Source organism: Telmatherina bonti, assembly GCF_933228915.1.
Source record: "Telmatherina bonti genome assembly, chromosome: 22".
In the NCBI taxonomy this organism is placed as follows: Eukaryota; Metazoa; Chordata; class Actinopteri; order Atheriniformes; family Telmatherinidae; genus Telmatherina; species Telmatherina bonti.
In genome coordinates this window covers 18,742,824-18,762,175 of record NC_136631.1, presented here as the reverse complement: position 1 = coordinate 18,762,175, position 19,352 = coordinate 18,742,824, and the positions used below count along the sequence as shown (strand labels likewise).

The 19,352-nt window shown below is 40.8% G+C and overlaps 1 protein-coding gene across 3 annotated transcripts in view; it reads left to right on the top strand.

The window, feature by feature from the left end:
- kidins220a (kinase D-interacting substrate 220a) overlaps window positions 1–19,352 on the top strand; it is a 46,712-nt gene that overhangs the window by 18,416 nt on the left and 8,944 nt on the right. For all 3 annotated transcript variants that reach the window (XM_079261752.1, XM_079261751.1, XM_079261753.1), the window contains exons 20-26: window positions 451–688; window positions 843–934; window positions 3,456–3,600; window positions 3,762–3,924; window positions 16,131–16,309; window positions 18,199–18,410; window positions 18,825–18,938. In XM_079261752.1, coding sequence (XP_079117878.1) covers window positions 451–688; window positions 843–934; window positions 3,456–3,600; window positions 3,762–3,924; window positions 16,131–16,309; window positions 18,199–18,410; window positions 18,825–18,938 — 1,143 coding nt within the window. The remainder of the gene's footprint in view (window positions 1–450; window positions 689–842; window positions 935–3,455; window positions 3,601–3,761; window positions 3,925–16,130; window positions 16,310–18,198; window positions 18,411–18,824; window positions 18,939–19,352) is intronic.

The window sequence follows — 19,352 nt, the reverse complement described above, 5'->3', positions numbered from 1 at the left end:
TAGTTGATTGTGCTTACCAGCTCCTTTAGGTAGAAGGCTCATCATCCCATGGGGTGAGCCTCAGGGTGATGGGCAAGGGTTAACAAACCATGAATGCATGTAGCACAAATCAATGTCCTGTGACACTTGGACAATGTTCTTTAGTTAGCGGAGAGGAAATCCCCTGCCCCATGTGCTGTGGACAGTCAGCTCTCACAGGAGTCATTAAGTTTAAGCACTAGAGCTCAGTGTTGCCTCGAGCTGTTGAGTTGTGCACTGATTAGATTGTGAAGTTCCCTTTTTTACATTAAATTTGTAAACACCAGGGAAAGTTTTGCTGTGCTTAACGCTCAGTATTTCATATAATTCAAGTAAATCTAGTCCATTTTCAAAACTATCTTTCTGAACTGAGTCTAGGAAGAGTGAGAAATTATTATTTGCAGGTTACTAATGGCTTCTTTTTCATTTTAGGTGAGGGTTCTTTTCTCTAAGGGTCCATTTATTTCCATCTTTGCTAGTGACCCCCATATTATCATCAAAGCTATCAACCAAAACCTTAATAGTGTGCTGAGAGACTCTAACATAAATGGACACGACTACATGAGAAACATTGTCCACCTGCCAGTATTCCTTAACAGCAGAGGACTCAGCACAGCCAAAAAGCTGTGCATGGCAGCCCCGACCACTGGAGAGGCTCTGCCTGCTGAAGGTAAAAGATGACACATTTTTATACACATGTACATACTGTAATGTAGTTATGTTTCCAAACTCACAGATGCAGATGTGTTTTAAATGTAATACTTTCGTATGCTTTATGCCTTTTTTTTTTTTAAATAGTCTTTTTTTCATCCTGTCTCTCCTAGGTTGGCATGAAGACATGGATCGGAAAGTGTCTCAGAACAGCCTGGCTCAAGACCAGGGCAAACTTGGAAGCAAGAACACCCTAAGCCGAAGGGTAAAGTCTCCTCAAGTCAATATTATTTCTATAGACCAGTATAATCTTTGTTATCCTGTTGGGGTTTATAGGCTGCACACTAGTGGATCCTGACTCAACACAAGCTTTGCAGACAGTAAAGAAACATGAAATGGGATGGACCTTTGGATGAGTATGTTGAGATACCAAGTGACCAGGCCGTAATAGAATCAGAAAGGGCAGCATAAAAGTAATTCCAAGTTAGATACACTGTATTTATCAAGCAATAATAGGAATAAATATTCTTTGTATAGTGTAGAGAGACCAGTTGCACCCTCTGTTTTTCTAGTATATTACTCATGGTTACCAGGCGTGTATGCTGTACAATCCAGTTACTTTAATCAGATCCACTTTCTCACTTTTTGATCAGAAAATACTGTATTTGAGTTTGGGGAGAAATTATGATTTAGAACTCCTTCACTGCTCGCTCTTTTCCACTTTCTCTCTGAAGGGAGTGTACAGCACAGGCGTTGCGTTGGCAGGCAGAGCAGAGGCCATCGGACAGAAGGGGGACACACATAGATGAAAACCGAGAGGTGCTCGGTGTGTGGCCAAGGTTCCTGGTGTAATTGATGTAATGGCTGTTTATCTTTCCTGCTGTGTTGCCACAGCCTAATGACAAGGCCTAGCAGCAGTGGGTCCCTGTGACAAAACACTGGCACCAGGTCTGCTGGCAGGAGGCTAAGTGACTCTGCTGCTGTCGCTGATGCCTTCCTCCCTCCTGTGAGACCTTCCTACCACCACCCTTTTACCATCTTCCTGCCTTGTTTGTTTGTTTGACATTTGTTTGTACCACAGATTAATCCAGCATCCTCAATTATTGGTGTTGGCCCTTTTAATGTTTGGCACAGTTCTCTTTTTTTTGCTAGCTAGACCTTGGCAGGAAGACGCTCTTTCTGCTAGTGGATATTAAAAAGAGGGCTGAAGGGGAGAATGAATTAGTAGCTCACTGTTTTTAGTTGGCTTGTCAAGTTGTAAAGTGCACTAGTATCTCCACATCTTATTTATATTCAAGCCATAGGGTGGGAGATCCAGGAAAAACGGTTTGAGCAGCTACATTTTAATGCACAATTAAAAGTCCAAACCCCTACAAAGCCATTTGATATTACAAAGTCACACAGTTAACAAACACCAATTTATGTTATTTTTGGGTTCATGACTCAAAAAGTTTGGGAACCACTGTAATATGTTGGCTAATAGGACAAATGGCAGTTGTGTTTGATAGACATATCACCATCCAGTTGTTTTGAATGGGACGGTTAAAATGGTGTTTTTTTCAGTCTTGTCTGTTCCACAAGTTACTTTTTATTGTTGTGTTAGAGCATTTGATTAGTTGTCTACATTTTGTGTGTGAAGGGGATTTTAAGCAATATAGTGGAAAAATACTTCAGAAAAAACATCTATCTTACCTTTACTTACAGTGGAATTAAAATTAATAATTTCGGATTGAAAATCAGCACATTTTAGCCTTTGTGAACTTCAAAAACACTTATCACAATCACCTTATAAAACTGTTAAAATACTGTATAAGTCAGTGTATATTGAAAAGTAAGCCACACAGGTTATCTGTGTGCTTAGATCTTTTCAGCTCTGACTGAGCGGTAGCCATATGTTCCATCTCTGAGAAAGAGGTCATGATACTGGTGTTACAACTTCAAAGTCAACCAGAAGCCTTGCTTTGGCTCATGACCATGACAGCTGTCTGATATAATCACAGATGTTCTCCTGTAGATCTGTGTCAATAGCTTGCCAGTGTGTCATGACTTTTCAGCTTTGGACAGTGGCGCTTTGGTAATTTGTAAATATTCCTAACAATTTAGACATGCGTTTTATGGAAGAGTAGATTCCATTCCTGCTTCCTTGGATCCAGTGTAAGGGGTTAGAGTCCAAATCTTTGCTAAATTATCTCAGCATTTCTTTCTATTGACCTGTTGTCACCAATATGCCAAATTACTATTATTGTTATCTTTTTTGTATGTGCAGATAGTTGTGTTGCCTGTAAGAATACTGGATTCAAGGGAATGTTAAGATTGCAAACTTTGAAGCCTCTATCCGATCCCTAATCTGCATGTATTTCTCAGTCTATTCAAGCTTGAAATGACATGGTCTGAGATCACATGGTGACCCTGTCATATCTCATGATGCAGCTGTGGATGTGAAAACAGTTGAATTTTCTGATGAAAATATATTTTATTACGTGCTTTGTTTTAGACAGTTAATTTAAAGGATTCGTAACTTCTGAGTACACTACATTGGTTTTGTATGCCTCTACTGCATTTGCATTTGAAAGGAAACACATGTTTATCTCTTTCTTTCACTGTCAAATTTAGTTTATTTGTATTTTTGCCATGCCATCCCACTTAAAAGGCGTCTTTGTCAAATCATACAATTAGAACCAAAAGGCTAATAAAACTGTGGAGTTAGATTAACCTTGTCACATGGAAACATTTTGAACTCAGACAGGAAAAATAAACAATATTATGCTGATTTCTTTTTTTCTTAGGATACATACCGCCGTCGTCAGATGCTGAGGACCATCACCAGACAAATGTCTTTTGACCTGACCAAGCTGCTGGTGACTGAAGACTGGTTTTGCGATATCAGCCCACAGACTATGAGGAGGCTGCTCAACATTGTTTCTATAACAGGTTAAGACAGATTTATTGTAGAATACAGGACTCTGAACAATAGATTTACATAGAAAATAAAATCAGTTCAGTTGAATTTTTAGGATATTTTTTCAGTTAATGCAACTAGTAGTCTTGACTAGTATCTAGAAGTCCCTAATCCTCTGCACCATTGATGATAGGTCGTCTGCTGCGGGCCAATCAAATAATCTTCAACTGGGATCGTCTGGCGTCGTGGATCCACTTGACGGAGGAGTGGCCTTACAGAACATCATGGATCATCCTCTTCTTGGAAGAGGTTGATGGAGTGTCTGATCAGGTCACTCTCAAGACCATCTATGAGAGGTATAAACTCACACAAAAACGCAAACACCCATTTATTATTTACTTATCTGACTCACATTTCAGTTTTATCTTTCTTTCCTGTTCTATACCTTTTTCAAATAAAGGCCACAAGTGACAAACTGTAAAGCTCTTCATGGAAACTAGGTCAAAAGAATTTATCTGAATGACCAAGCTTCTGTTTGTAAAACATCAACATTTCCCTAAGGATATCAGCTAGCCAGAACAAATTTTGATATTTGGAGTCGATAAATAATAATTCATAGTTTCCTTGTGGATAACTAAAGTAGCTGTAACCAGCAGGTGGCAGTAGAGGATTTTATGTTCTTTGGGGGCTCCACATACCGTAATATGTCCACATTTAGTGCCAAAGGCTGTGAGTGCCACACTAATTGATAACTGACAGACTTTATAACTGATTGTAATGCTCAGGGCATTTGGTGACTGAATTAAAGATGGACTTCTTGAAATTACAAGAAGAAAGCTCAGAACTGTAAAACTTGCAGCTTTTGATCAATCATGAAGCTATAAAGGAAAAATAATGTGACCACGTGTAGTATGGGAGTTCATTCCTGTGCATACATTGTATGGGAATTCTGTCCGTGAGATCACAAATGCTTTCAGGCATGCTAGCAGCAGAAAAGAAGAGGCCGACAGAGCCTGTGTCGCTGAGTTTGGGTGCTGTTGTGCATCAATCGCTGGCCTTTAAAGGTTGCACTCTGTCACAATACACTAGCGCCTATGACTCCTGCGGCAGGGATGTGTCAGAGACAGTTACTGTGAGCTGGTCAGCCAGCTACAATCAGCAGACAGCTCTCCATCCCCCATTTCCAACACAAACCACTTCCTCATTAGACAATTATTTTTTTCATTCATTCATTCATTTTCTGAACCGCTTATTCCAATTCAGGGTCGCGGGGAAGCTGGAGCCCATCCCAGCTGGCCTCGGGCGACAGGCAGGGTACACCCTGGACAGCTCGCCAGTCCATCGCAGGGCACAATTATTTTTTTATTTTTATATTTATTCTTTTATGCACGTAAAACAAAAGTATTACATTGAAAGTAAAGTCAGCAGAATATCTACAGGTTAAATATATATCAGCATAGAAATTATGTTTTGTTTTTTTATCATCATATTTTTTTGTAAAAATTTGTAACCACACCTCTCTATTGCATATTTTAAAGCTGGTTAAGCGTCATAGAAATCAGAAAGGAAATATATTTTTTTGCCTTAACTGCTTTGCAAATTGTGACAGCTATCCTAAGAAGGCGATAAAATAGAAGCATGTTTCAGCGTTTTCCGAACGGCCTGTCCTGCAGTGCTGTGATATGTGACTGGACATCACACTACTCATTAGCCTTAATATAGCCATCGCCCTGTTTTTGACCAACTGTCCTGTCTTTTTTCATCTTCCTCCTCACTGGGTGTCTTTGCAAATGGCTGCTCTGTTCTGCAGTGGCTGTCGAAGAAGCTGCCTTAATGATGATGACAGGAAGCCTTAAACACGACGCCTTGTCTAGAGGCCTTATCTCTTGCACCAATCTTCCGCTGATAAGACTCAGTCCTCTGTCTGTGTATTTTTTTTCTGTCTCTGCTCTTCTCTTCCTCTTTCTTGTGATCTGAGGCTCTTCAGGTCCCTTTTTTGTTCTGGGTGAGTTATTCTGTCTTTTTCCGTTAGCGATGAACAAGCACTTGACCGGCCTTTAAGAACCTCAGGCTCTTTCTCTTGGCTGTCTGTCTGCCTAAGAAAGGGACAGCTACCCTCATTGCTTTTTTGTCAGGAGGGTTAATGAATACACACATTGGACATTTATTTTCACAGAAATGCACTGTACATTTTATTTCAGAACTTAACATTAAACATCCACCGGTGTGCTCAGCCTTATAGTTACTATTATATCGTTTCAATCTGTTACCACAAGATCAACCTCGTTTACATCTGACTTGTTGTCTGCGTTCATTTTTAGTGAGCACATATTTGTACAAGTTGTGGTGCTCCGCTATTTTTATGCATCAGAACAGCACATCCCCTGAGCGTTACTAAGTGAATATATTAGTGGTGAAGTGAACGCAGGGGTGAGTCAGCCCCTTATAGGTCAACTGTCGCCCTGCATCTAAGTCACAAAGCAACATGCTCTTCCTCTCCTCTCTCTTCTTTGTAAAGCTTAGTATGCCAAAGCATACAAATAAGCAGACATGTTATGCAGTGTGAATCACTGGATGGATAAATTAGAAAGCTCTTGTGTGAACGAATCTTCATCAGCACAAAACTGAAGTGGTTTGAACTTTTCTATGAGGTCCTTCAAATGAAGCTAAATACCCAACCTTGGTCTCGATTTAGAGTGTATGCTCTGCCCAGCCTGTTAGAATATAAGCCCCCACTACTGACCTGCATCATAATACTGGCAAAAAATAGCACAGGGTGCCAGACAGTAAACAAAGTGACAGCCATTCTCTGTGACTTGTAATTTTGCTTTGAAAAAAGAGGAAAAAATAGAACTCACCTTCTTTTCTATCTCTCAGAAACAAACAGGCTTTCAAGGCAGCTAAAAGCCTTTTTTTTTTTCCTTTTGCTTAACAAGCACCCACAAGTGTATGTGAAGTGCTATTGTAGGCCATGGCAAGAAAAGTGTAATGCTAATTCCCGTAGCAGGAGCGACTCAGAACAGCCTCCTTAATCTGATGGAGTATGTGAAATCGGTTAATAACTTCAGGGATTTCTATCAGTAACGGTAAGATAAGGGGCCACTGCCTAGACTTATGCAAGGTAAGAGAGGGAAAGTACTATGTAACAAAAATTGCACTAACCGTCAAGGACAGTGGCTCTCAGTAATGAAGAAGTAATGAAGCTTACTTTCACACCCCTTTCAGATAAATTTCTCCTGATAAGTCAGTTTGTTTTGGTAAACATTATATATTTAATGATTACAGCTAACCATTACTGTCTACTGCGTCGTTGTTAATGCTTTAAGGCAATCTTCTTAAAGGCTGTTAATGAGGACCCGCATGTGTATTTCCTTGATGATTTGAAACGCTTCATGACATTTAGTCATTTAGCAGAGGGTGTTCTGTAGAGGAACTTTAAGTTAATGAGCAACTAAAAGGTTCAGAATATTGCTCAAATCCAGTGCTGTTTGACACATGCCTGTTGTTTTGGGTTTATTGCTGAACAGAATACACGTGTTTGTTTTTTGCTGGGGAATAAAATGCATAATTGCCACTGTGCAACATTGGTTGCACAGTGGCATAGTGGTTAGCTCTGTGACCTCAAAGCAAGAAGGTTGCTGGTTTGAGCCTCGACTAGGGGGAGTTTTGGACAGTGGCCTTTCTGTTGGAGTTTGCATGTTCTCCCGGTGTATGTGTGGGTTCTCTAGGTACTCCTACTTCCTCCCACCGCCCAAAGACATCCATGTGTTAGGTCAACTGGCTACTCTAAATTGTCCCTCTGAGTAAGTGAGTAAGTGTGTGGTTGTCTGCCTTTCTGTGTTAACCCTGTGATGGACTGAGGACCTGTCCACTCTGTACCATAGTTCTTGCCCAGTGATTGCTGGGGTAGGCTCCAGCTTCCCATGACCCTGAACTGGACTAAGCAGTTAAGAAAATGGATGGATGAAGAACAAGGCACCTAATTGTGAAATGCTGCCCTAAATTAATCAGTAAAGCAATCAGTAAAAGTGTCAAGTTTTCTACTAGTACACTTGACTCAAGATGACAGGATATAATCCCTTCTGTTTTTGCAAATACGCCTACATTAATTTTTTAAATAAAATCAAAGATTTATTTAACTCAAATACCCACGCCATGAAAAAAATCAGATAAGTCCAACTTTTTTAATATGAGGTCTTTATTTGTCCCTTTTAAGAAAATGTAAATAAAAAAGTACCAATTTTTGTGATACGTCAAAATTAAGGGGCAGAAGACAAAAATAAAATTGTATTCCACAGGATTTTTATCAAAGATTGTACCATAGAGTGATCACAAATGTCTTAAGAATCTGTATACATCATATATGTTATGCTGGGTTTTTATGGGTTAAAACCTTTTCCCCTCTGCTTTGGTTTTTAGTGAAGTATTTCTGGTTGTGAGGTTAACATGCATTATTTGGAACTACTAATGTACAGCCATCAGAGAGTTTATTCCTGGAAGTGCAGATCTAGTTTTCAGCTCTAGAAAAAGTGTCACTGGTCCACTGAGCTGGTTCCTGCACTGCTCTGACATCTGGTGCCCTGTCTGTGCCAGGATGCCCCTGCTGCACTCAGGAGTGTGTTTCTGGCTCTGCACCTGAATCTTTGGTTCTTCATACACCCACACATTTATACACCAAACTATTTTATGTTTTACACTTAGACACACTCTTACTGATGCTTAGATGTAGTAAAATACTTAACTAAAAAGGTTTTTTCATTGTCACTTCCTTTGAAGTTGAAGTTTCATGCAAGCACACAAATTCACGTACAAAACTAATGCATGTGGTACATATAATACTTGCTCAAGCGCACACACGTTTTCACACACCCACTGAAGTAGCTCTCACACCAGTGCATGAACATATGTCATCCCCACTCCTCTGAGAATCAGTGTAATTAATCAGACCCTGAGATGCAGGCTCTGTTCAACAAATTCACACTCACACAGTGCAGGAAACAAAACTCTGCAGAGGAATCGCTGTCAGGTAAAACTGTTATATATATAACTGAAGGGTCACTTTTTCTGTTTTTAATTGATCAGTCATGGCTTAAGAATTTGACCTCATAAAATCTATGATCTTTTCTCTTCACCAGTTCTCGTACCTTGTTTCACTGGTTGACCTTGCATTTATCCTCCAAATAATCATCTTTTCAGACATCTCTGGAGCTAGGCACTTCTTGGACACTTCAAAACTTTTTTTTTTTTTTTTGCCCACTAATCACTATCTGAGTGAATATGTAGCCCAGCAATTCGCTCTTAATTAGAGACACTCTTATCCCAAGTACTGAAACATTAAGATGACACTCTCTTCATCCAGGATTACTTTAATTGGCACAATTATTGTAATTTACTTGCAATTATGCGCTGGGTTAAAAGTGCCATTTCAAAGCTCATGCTTGTGATTTTCTTTATGTGGCATCCTTTAATAAGGTTGTCAGTATTTTGGTGCAAAAAACTGATGCAATCCTATTCTTTTCTTTTAATGAACCTCTCCTAATTTCTCCTGCCCTCAAATGGAAAGTCATTATCCTTTGCTACATGAAACTATTGTTTGTATTCATGCTTTTCTATGTGCATAAAGTGTATTTCTTCTCCATTTCCTTTTCCCCTGTGCTGAATCCACCGACTATGTATTTTTCATGAAATCCAAATTCACACTAGTAATTTGACTGCAAGTTGCCTCCCATTCGCCACAAGGCGTAAATATGTTTCTAAATTTGTGAGAGTGTAACGCTTCCTATATCTCAGTAGAGCCCTGGCTGCACCACTGATAGAACACTAGCATTGAGCCTGCACACATGACAGATAAAGACAGAAAAAAAGTATGGTTGGGTGAGATAAAGACGGAAAAGACAGAGAGAAGGAATAGGATAAGAAAAAGAATTGAGAAAGAGAGCAGTCTCAGGAGGTAAAACAAGGTAAAGGAATCAAACTGTGTGAATCCTTTAGCGGATCAAAACAGATACCAGCAGGATTACTTCATGAGAAGTTTGCCATTGCTTGTTAATGTCTCAGGTGTATTCTAAGCCTCAGGTGATGATGTTGCTCCAAGTGAGGTAGTCCAGGTGGTAGACACACACATATATTCATGCACATGTCCCCTGGGTCCCACATGGCTGTATTAGTGAGACTGGTTCTCTACTGAATACATTTGAGTGTCTGTATGTGGGCTGGTTTGTCCTGTGTTGTCGTTCCTATATCCCTCAGGTGTTTGCTGGTGGTGACTAATGCGTGAATCAGCCTCAGCATGCTCCAACGCCACTCAACCCCTGCTGAGCTGCTTAAAATGTAAAAAAAACAAAAAAAACAAGAAAAAAAACCCATTGCAGCCACAGCCAGTGTGCAGTGTGTACAGGTGACAGAGGAGGGGGTGTCCTTGTGCGCACAAGAGGAGATTCTTTTGTGTGTGTGTGTGTGTCTGGAGGCCACCATGTGAGCATGGAAAAAACATTGTACAACATTCCTTGCTAGAAAATCCTTAAACCCCTTTTCATTTCTGCCTCTAAGCTGAGGTTGAAGGATTAGTTTAATTGGTCTGAAACAAGAGAACTGCTCTGCTGATTTTTTTCTTTTTTTTTTTTGTGCAAAGTGCAAATAATCATTTTAAATGCTGCAAAAGCCTCCACTACACCTCTTCCTGACCTCTGCTCCTGTCATTCATCAGTGACAGCAAGGTTGGATTGATATATAATTATGACACTGAGGTGAGGAAAAAAAAGACAGGATAGCTTAAAAGCAGACCTGGGTGATACTTGGGAATTTTGGCCATGTTGAGCACTTCCTCTCACTTTTCTGTCTCTATGCCTCTTTGTGCTGGACCTACTGAAAGGTGGAGCACGGATTATAAATAGCAGCACAGGGTTAAAAGAGGGTTCGTGCTGACCTTTTATTAGACGGTGAGATTCCCCACTCAGCCACGGCATTCTTGATGTACAGACACGCACACACATCTAGCTCCTAACTGATATTAGCATCATAGCCCTTCAAAGGTAAATGAAGGTCAGGTTCTTATAATTAGTGAGTGTGATTATGTGTGCATGTCTGTCAACCTGAAATGGCAATTCTGCACTTTAAAAGCAGCTTTCAATTTGACGTGTGACCACATTACCAGCAACTGTGAAACTCTGGGTTGTTTATCAGATTTTTCCACTGGGGCCTCATATGTTATCTGATTTTAAAGAGTGTTCTTGATGATCAGAAAGAATTCCTCTGCTTACTCTCTTTGTCTTCAAGACAAATTGATGTCGAGAAGTTTCAATTTAGTGAAACAACATACAAACACATCACAGAGGAAGATCACCTACTTGTGATGCCCTCTCAATATGAGACATACTGAAGAATGTCGCCTGGGCATCAGAGGGAGTGAGTGATGGAAAAAAAAAAAAAAAAAGGCTGTATAAATTGCAGTGTCCAAAATGGGTGGCTTTTTGTTTTGTGCAGGATGAATAGAACTAGGGAAACTGCTACCTGTCCATCGTGATAGCTCTTTTTTTCTTTTCTTTTTTTTTTTTACGTCTATATGTATTGGATGTCCTACTCAGAGCCAGATCAAGTTTATTCAGCAGTCTTTTATAACAAAATTCTTTTTCAGTAAATGCTCCAGAATATTTGTTGCTGTATTCCTACATGGTCTCATTTCTAGTAGCAACATTGGTGATCACTGTAGAAAGTTGGCTGCAAACGTGTGGACAAATGTGGTTTTATTTGTAGGCCCTCTGATATGTATTAAAATTCCAAGACAGCAGCAAATGTATGAAAAGGGCTTTTATTTACTTGTCTATTATCATATTTTCATGTGCTTATTTGACATAGTTCCATTAAAGGCGTATTCCAGATGTACAATATTCTTCTGCATATTTGTCTTTAGTTTATCTGTGCACCCCACATCTCATGACTACTGGTCATTTTAGCTGGCAAACTTACACAAGTGCTGATTTAACTTCACGGTGCAGTTAACGTCACAATGGACAAACCCTGCCATGGCCCTAGTATGTTTCTGACTTCCATTTTGTACATAAATTACTAATCAGAGGTTGACAGCTTTACTATTTATCAAGAATCCGGCCATAGTTACTCTTACCAGAGGGTTCAGTTAAGGTTTTAGGGGTCTGGAACAAGAAGGCTCCGTTTTGGCGCTACATATGAGTTTAATCAACATTTCAGAGAACCACTGAGTCCATAGCCCCAACTTGCTGAGAGGCCATTCACTCCAAAGCTGTTTAGTTTTTATCAGCATGGTGTGTTTCCCATTACCCTTCCTGTCTCTGTGGTTTGCTTCGAGATACACAGGTCCAGTTTAGCACAAGAGAGTTTCAATTACTGGACTAAGCTTTGCCACAAATGAATATGGAAAGCAGACATTGCCACAAGTTGTCATTTGGCACAGCCATGGCAAGAAAGCAAGAAGAGGAGAATGTGGGAGAAAATCTGAGAGACTGAGTGTCCACAGTACTTGAAGTATTTGATTTAAATCAAGAAAGCGCGTCTGGATTTTAGGGAGACAAAGAACATGGCGTCATCTAAAGTGAAAACACATTTTTCTTCCCTCCCTCTGCCTTTTGGGTGGTGGAGGCTTTGGCAGCCTCCACTGTAACAATAGCCTCCGTCAGCATTGATGCTGCGAGTCCACGCGCCAACTTGCCTGTCCACTGTTTTCCCAGAGAGGACCTCGCTGTTTTCATCCACACGCTTGGCAGACACTGCCAGTAGCTCTGACACGACTCTGACCGGGACAGGAATGTGCCGGACCCAGGCCTGGTTAACTTCTTCACCCACACACTGTTGTACTGGTCACACAGTGTGTGACTCTGAAACTCTTGAGCTTCTCAAACATGATGTGCACAGGACGTCTTCTGTTCTCCTGGCATCTCACTGTCTTTGGGTCCCTTTATGGAAATGTTTGGCAGAGAGACCACCTCTTTGTGGCGTGTTTGTGATTGTCGTCTGTAAGCACAGAGGGCAACTGTAAAGCAAAGTCAAGTGGTACATTCATATTTTCTGTACCCAAAGAGTGTATGTAAAGGGTAGATAGATGAATTCTAGTCACTCTCATCAGCTGCAGAGTGTGGGAGGTTGAGAGAAGAAAGGCGACGCTCCACTCAGCTTTGGGACCTATTAGCATTTGGATAAGCTTAGAAGCTCCCAGTAGCCTCGCCACACAGAGTGGTTGGACCGAAGCGCCTGTTCTGCTGAAGTTATAAGCTGGGCCTTGTCAATGGGCCTATTGTCTAAGAACTGCTGCCGACCTTTATCTCGCTCATCCTTCGTCTGCTTGAAAGTAGCTAAATGGTTTCCTGAGTATTCCAACCTGAACGGCTATATTGTCATTTAGCAACGGATTGCTGATAAGAATGCATCAGCTTTTTAAAACCAAGACCAACAATTAACATTTGTTGACTAGATTTGATGGGATTAAACCTGATTTAGAAATATCTTTGCCATTTAAAGGAGTAGTACTTGTTCAATTTGCTGGTCAGCTTTGCTGAACTTCAATTTTCTTTTTATTGTATTCCAAAAACTTTCTTATAATTCAGATAATTAGACTTTTCACCTTTTCCTCATCTATCTATTTATTGGTTTAGTTTAACAGACCTATAGCCTAAATGCCTACAGTATTCCTGCCTGCAGACATATCCAACTTGTCAGCTGGGAACATCAGGAACAGACCTCTGACTCTCACTGTCTTCTTGTTTCTTTCCATCTGTCTGGGTGAAAATCAGTAAGAGATGCCCTTGGCTTGTTCTTCTCAGCATCTCCTGGTTGACTTTGGAAGACGCAGCTGTGTTGCCGTATGGTTGCACTGCAAAAAGGGCCTTGCAAGAGCAAACATGTTAGGAAGCTCATAACCCATTAAGTTAGTTTTTTATATTTATGTGTAATTGACTTTGTTGATTTGATACAAGTGTAGGTTCAAATATATCACTCTTTTGACTCTTACAGTTTCACAAAATGAAAGGTTTAAAGTGGCCAAAAACTTCTCTAAAGTCTTTTAATCATTGTTTTGCTCTACCAGACATGCATTAACTAGTTCTATGAAAAGAAGATGAGATTTCTTAAAGACCCTTTGGAGAGTAATATTTATATCGCAAAAGGATGTTCCCTATGTACAAGCATGTGTGTGTTTGTATGTGTGTCTGTGTGTGAGAGAGAGTGACTGGCTCCCGTTGGTCTGTGTCTGCAGACCCACAAATAAACAGCAGTAAGCCAGCTGGAAATGGGGAAAAGCACAAGATTTTCTCAGTCTGCATATGGGTTAATACAGTTCATGAGAAAAGGAACAAACACCCACACATGTATTACACACGTGCAAATGGGCATAAACACACACCCCACCCTTTAAAGTTCCTTATTCTCTCTGCCAAGGCGTCCGTAGTTAAAATGATGCTTTTTTGTCTTGTCAGTGTTCTACAAATTTGATGCACTGACACCATCGCTGGTTACCTGTGTGTGTGTGTGTGTGTGTGTGTGTGTGTGTGTGTGTGTGTGTGTGCGCGCGCGTGTGCGTGTGCGTATGCATGTATGTGCACACGTGTAACATTATGCATTCACTATCTTTCTCATCCTCTACTGTAGGTCGCATGACTAGGGTTCGGCTGTGTGCCAATATGAAGCTTCCTTGACCTTTTGAATCTTCTTAAAGGTTCCAATGGAAGAAACAATGAGCAGACTTTGTCCATTGGAGCCAGCTCTGCCTCTATCCTAGCAACTTGTAGCTTGTGTGTTTGTCAGTTAGGCTGCATTGCTGTATGAAGTCAGGACAGTGGATTGTAGCGTCTGTTTCAAGTGGTGAATATCCACAGGTACGTTGTGTACAATTAGAAACTGAGGTGAGAACTGAACTGAGATGTAACACCTTAGATTAAGTTAAAATTTCTTGTCAGTAATTTGTTTAGCACAACTCCACCCAAAGATATAAAGGTGTGGGCTGATTGGCTAAAGTGGGCCACATCTCTCAGATGAAACCCAGCATGTGTGAACATCTCTCTAGGACATCCTCATCTCACTATTTCTTGCCAGACCTGTACATTTGGTCTGAGACATCCTGAAACCACAATGTCAAAGGTTTAAGCTCTGCAGCAGCAGATGCGTCCATCACCAACCATCTGTCCTGTCAAAATGCCCTTGAACGGAAGACTGGACCCCTACCTGTTCAGTCACTGTAAGCTGTCTGGACAGGAGTGTAAACTACAAGTCAAAATTATGTAAGTTGTGTAACTGGCAATTGTGTGTTCTGTCTTGTTTTTGTCTACTCCGTTATTGAGGATTGAGAACCTCACTTAATTGAAACGACAGGACATTTTGAAGAGCCTAACTGGATTAAATTTACTGATAGTGTTAGTTAACAGTGTGTTGTGATGAGCTCCTGCCATGTGCTGACCTCATCCTGACTTAGCTAGCAGGCTGTAGCTGTGGCACTAATCATCCCATCAAGACACAGAAAGACTTGCTTCTGTTCACTTTCAAAAACAGATCACACTTGGGGAAAAACCCAGCTTTTCTGCATGCCGTCTCAGCAAATCACAGACTGTGATGATATACAGGGAGGAGGGTGAGGTGGACTTGAACTGGAAGGAGGGAAGGTCAAGCAAGATGTAAGGGGAGAGAAGCGTTTACTGAGGAAATGATGAAAGGTTTAAATCACAAATGAAAGTAGGGATGACAAAAACATCTCTTCCTGAGTGGAGTCTCTTCATTGATCTGATAAGGGCTCCATACTCTTGTGAGGAATGGCCAGTGTCTTAAGTCACTGCAAGTTTCTTGTTTTTGATGTCTGGACGATAGAATCAGTGAAATCTGATTGGAGTTGTCCCATGTAACTTTGTCCCATACAACTAAAATTTCTCATAAAATTTTAGAATTCATACTTTAGATTCATGTTAAGACTGCAGTTGCCACTTCAAAACTATTAATTTAAGCTTTAGTTTATGCTCTGTGGTGTCTTTTCCCCCCATTATCCCCCACCAGTACACAGCGAAAAACTAAATCAATCAGTAATGAAGCAATTCCCAAACATGGTGTTTACTTCGGCCTGTGATAACAAACATCATTTTAGTTACTGCAGCGCATCATGACGTGCTTCCGTCTGCTGCTTGCTAAATTGCCCTGATTGTCATCTTCTCAGGTTTCCTCCTCTGCTTTGAAAAGATAACATCCCTCATTTTATCTGTTCTCGAACATCCCCCTTTTACTATCTTGTATTCTCCAAATCCAGTTATCTCTCTGCTCTCATGATGATGATGACCGTTGGTATATCTTTTTAATCTTAACAGTCCTGCTAGCTATTTCCTCTTTTCTTTTTCCATCAGTTTGTGACACTTTGTTTTGTACTCTGATGGCACAAGTCAGAATTTTCTGCAAAATGACAGATTGACGTGTTTTGTGAAGTTTATTGAACCATTTTCTGTTCCTTTTCTATCTTCAGTGTGTGTGATTCCTTTATGTGTTATTACAATGCTTGATGAATGTTAAGCAACATTTTGAGGACACTAATTCCTTTAAAACTTTTCTCTGCTCTTTAAAGAATTTCCAAGAACATCCCCACCACCAAGGACATTGAGCCCCTGCTGGAGATTGATGGAGACATCCGTAGCTTTGAGGTGTTCCTTTCCTCTAGGACACCTGTTCTTACTGCAAGAGATGTGGAGATGTTTCTGCCCTGCACCGTCAACCTGGACCCCAAACTTAGGGAAATCATAGCAGGTCTGTTTACACGTTAATCTGACAGATATCTGAAATAAAATGTTGGTTGGGTTGCCAAACCTGTCTTGGCTGGACTTTCCAAGTTTCTGGGGCACTGCTGCAGGGATTAACATTCTTTATAAAGATATTCCCTCATTTGGTGCTTTGATAATGGTGTTGGAAAGCTCTGCCTTTTTTTCTTCCTTTTTTATTTTTAAAGCTTGTTGCTGTCTGGGAAGTGTAAGGGTGGTATAAAGGTTTAATCATGAACTTGGCCGAATGTAATGGTTTCAACTCTGCTACAGCTTTGAATGCTTTTACTACAGGTCACGACCTCCCCGGGTTGGCATGTATTGTTGAACTGCACTCAAAAACATTGTCCAATAACATGGAGAAATGGAGAACTGTCTTCTACCTGATCGGTTGAATTCAGTGCCAGCTCGTTTGGCTGTGGCATTACTCATAGCGCTGCAGCAGTTTGCTCTAAAATCACCCTCTGCAGGGACTCAATAACCCACAGCTTGCTTCTCATTTTTAAACAATCATGTCGAGTTGGTTTTGATTCCGGTTCTGTGGAACCACAGCAATGTTCTCTCTCTCTGTCACAAACTGCCTCCGATGCTGCACTCTCCTTAACCATTTGGAGATTTTGTGACGTAAAAGTATGACAATATTGAAATACAAGCCAGTACTGCGCTGTAATTTTGCTACCGCGCGTCAACGGCTATTTAGTTTATATAGGAGTGTCAATGACGCCTAGTGTGAAGCTGCTGCATCATAGTGCTGTGAAACCACAGAAAACACACACTCACATACACAGAAAGTCTGTTCTGTTCAGCCAACATTGAGTCATGGAGAGTGCAGCTGACCAAGTTCCACAACCAGATGTCCAGTCTGTAAGTGCAGACTCATTCCATAATAGTGTTTAGGTGTGTGTACTGTGGGTATCCATGGAACATGTGTTTAGTTGTGTGTGTGTCCTCAAAGAGTTGGTGTTCTTTCCTCCACACATGTCCACAGGGAGCGGAAGGTGACCATTTCTCCTGTCCAGTAACCCCCCCCTTCAACCCCCTCAATGACCAGTTGATACTTTGTGCCTAGTGTCCTGTGGCCAACCAGTGGGCAGTGCTGTCAATGATACCCGCCCATGAGCCTGACTCACATCATAAGGCCCCCATTGTGTTCACAGGCTGGATTGGGTCTCACTCAGTGTGTCATTCAGCAGCCACTTGTATAACCAGGAGACATTCTGGTGCCTGCTTCTGTTTCTGGTACTTACTCTCTTGCCAGCCACACAGAGGAACTCTGTTCTGTCTTTGGGCTTGTTTCACTTTTAATTTTGGATGTTTTATCAAAGCTCCTTACTTAGCGACTCTTAAAGTCAAATAGATTTATGGGAAAACCTTTGAGTTCACATGGCCTGTGTTGTTTGTTTCCACAGGTTAATATTTTTCTCAGGGACAGCAAATTGCTACATGTGCCAGAGTAATCATTTGGCTAGCATATAGTTTAGAAAATGGAGAATATCAGCGCAATTCATGTTTTGAACAGAGTAATTCAGAAATGAAAGTGGCAATAGGAGCTCCCATTTTTCCTTAGCTTTGGTTTTTAGCTTTTTAATTGCTCCTATTTTGGAGAAGGCGAACATGTCAGGAGCACTGTTCTTGTCATAATCCCCCTGCAGTGCTTTGAGGATCTAGGAATTTTCCTATTGCGTACATGAACTGTTTGATATGTATTTTTCTCTTTGTATTCACAACTGTCTGAACTCCCTAAAGATGATAAAATAAACCTAAATTACTGATGCGTGGGTGGATCAGAAGGGGCTTTATAGTCATCGCCAAGAGATGATCGACGACGTCAAATATAAACACTTCTTTCTCTCTTCCTCCGTTGTTCTTCTTTCTCAGATGTGCGTGCGGCCAGGGAGCAGATGCACGTTGGAGGAGTGACCTATCCCACGCTACCGCAGCAAGAGGTAGTGCCCCGTCCTCAGCCAGGGTATGGCCAGCACTCCGCTGCCTGCTCCCCAACTGGCTCTTTTGCTGGGTCACTGCCTCCTCAGCCCCACAGCTCTTACTTCAGTGGGATGACTGGTCCTCAACACCCATTCTATAACCGGGTGAGACACAATAATCAGTCCTCTACCCACTACACTGGTCTGTTAGATGTCCATCTTGATTAAATATTGTTATGTTAAATTATAACTGACTTGATAGTCCAAATATGGTATGCATTGTTCAGTATCAGCACTACATCAAGTTTATTTTCATTTTTTGGCTGCTTCCTAGTAGAGACAGTAAAGATGACGTCGTTCATGTAGCTGCTCAGTCCTCAGCACACCATCAGTATATACAATTGCTTCAACCCTTTTTTCTGTTAATCCTGGAGTTTTTGCCATTAGCAGGTGTTGACTGTACTACATGATCAGGAGCAAAAGCACGTTTAACCATATTTGAGCATGAACTTCCTCATATGATTTTATTTTTATTTTGTTTCCCCTACATCTTCATATTCATTCTTTCTCCCCTTGTAGCCTTATTTCCCTCATCATGTGTATCACCTGCCACGACATTACTCCCACCATGCCCCCTCATCCTCACGCACTTCCATTAAAATTCCCGGTCAACCCCAAGAAGCCAGTGGACTTGTAAGTAAAGAATAAAAACTGGATTTGTTTTAATGTCCTTTCATCTTTCATTTCATGATATCAGCAGCAGATGCACTTGTAACTGTATTATTTATATGATAAATAAACTGTGTGTGACAGGATTTCTTCAATAATTTGAGCAAGTGTCATTGCTCTTATTAATTGATTGATAGGTATGAGGCAAGGTTTAGCCTGCAGGGAGGTCCATTGTTACTGCATGAACAAACCACAGAAGTCTAACCTCCTTTCCTTTTTTAACACTTCCTCTTCACTGCTGTTCTTGTTTTCCTTCATCATGCTTTGTCGCCTTTATCATAGTATGTTTGAGTGTTACACTTTTTCTCCTGCTTCTTTTGATCTAATATCACGCTGTTTCTATTGCCCCTCTACTTAAGTACAGTACAGCTTCTGACC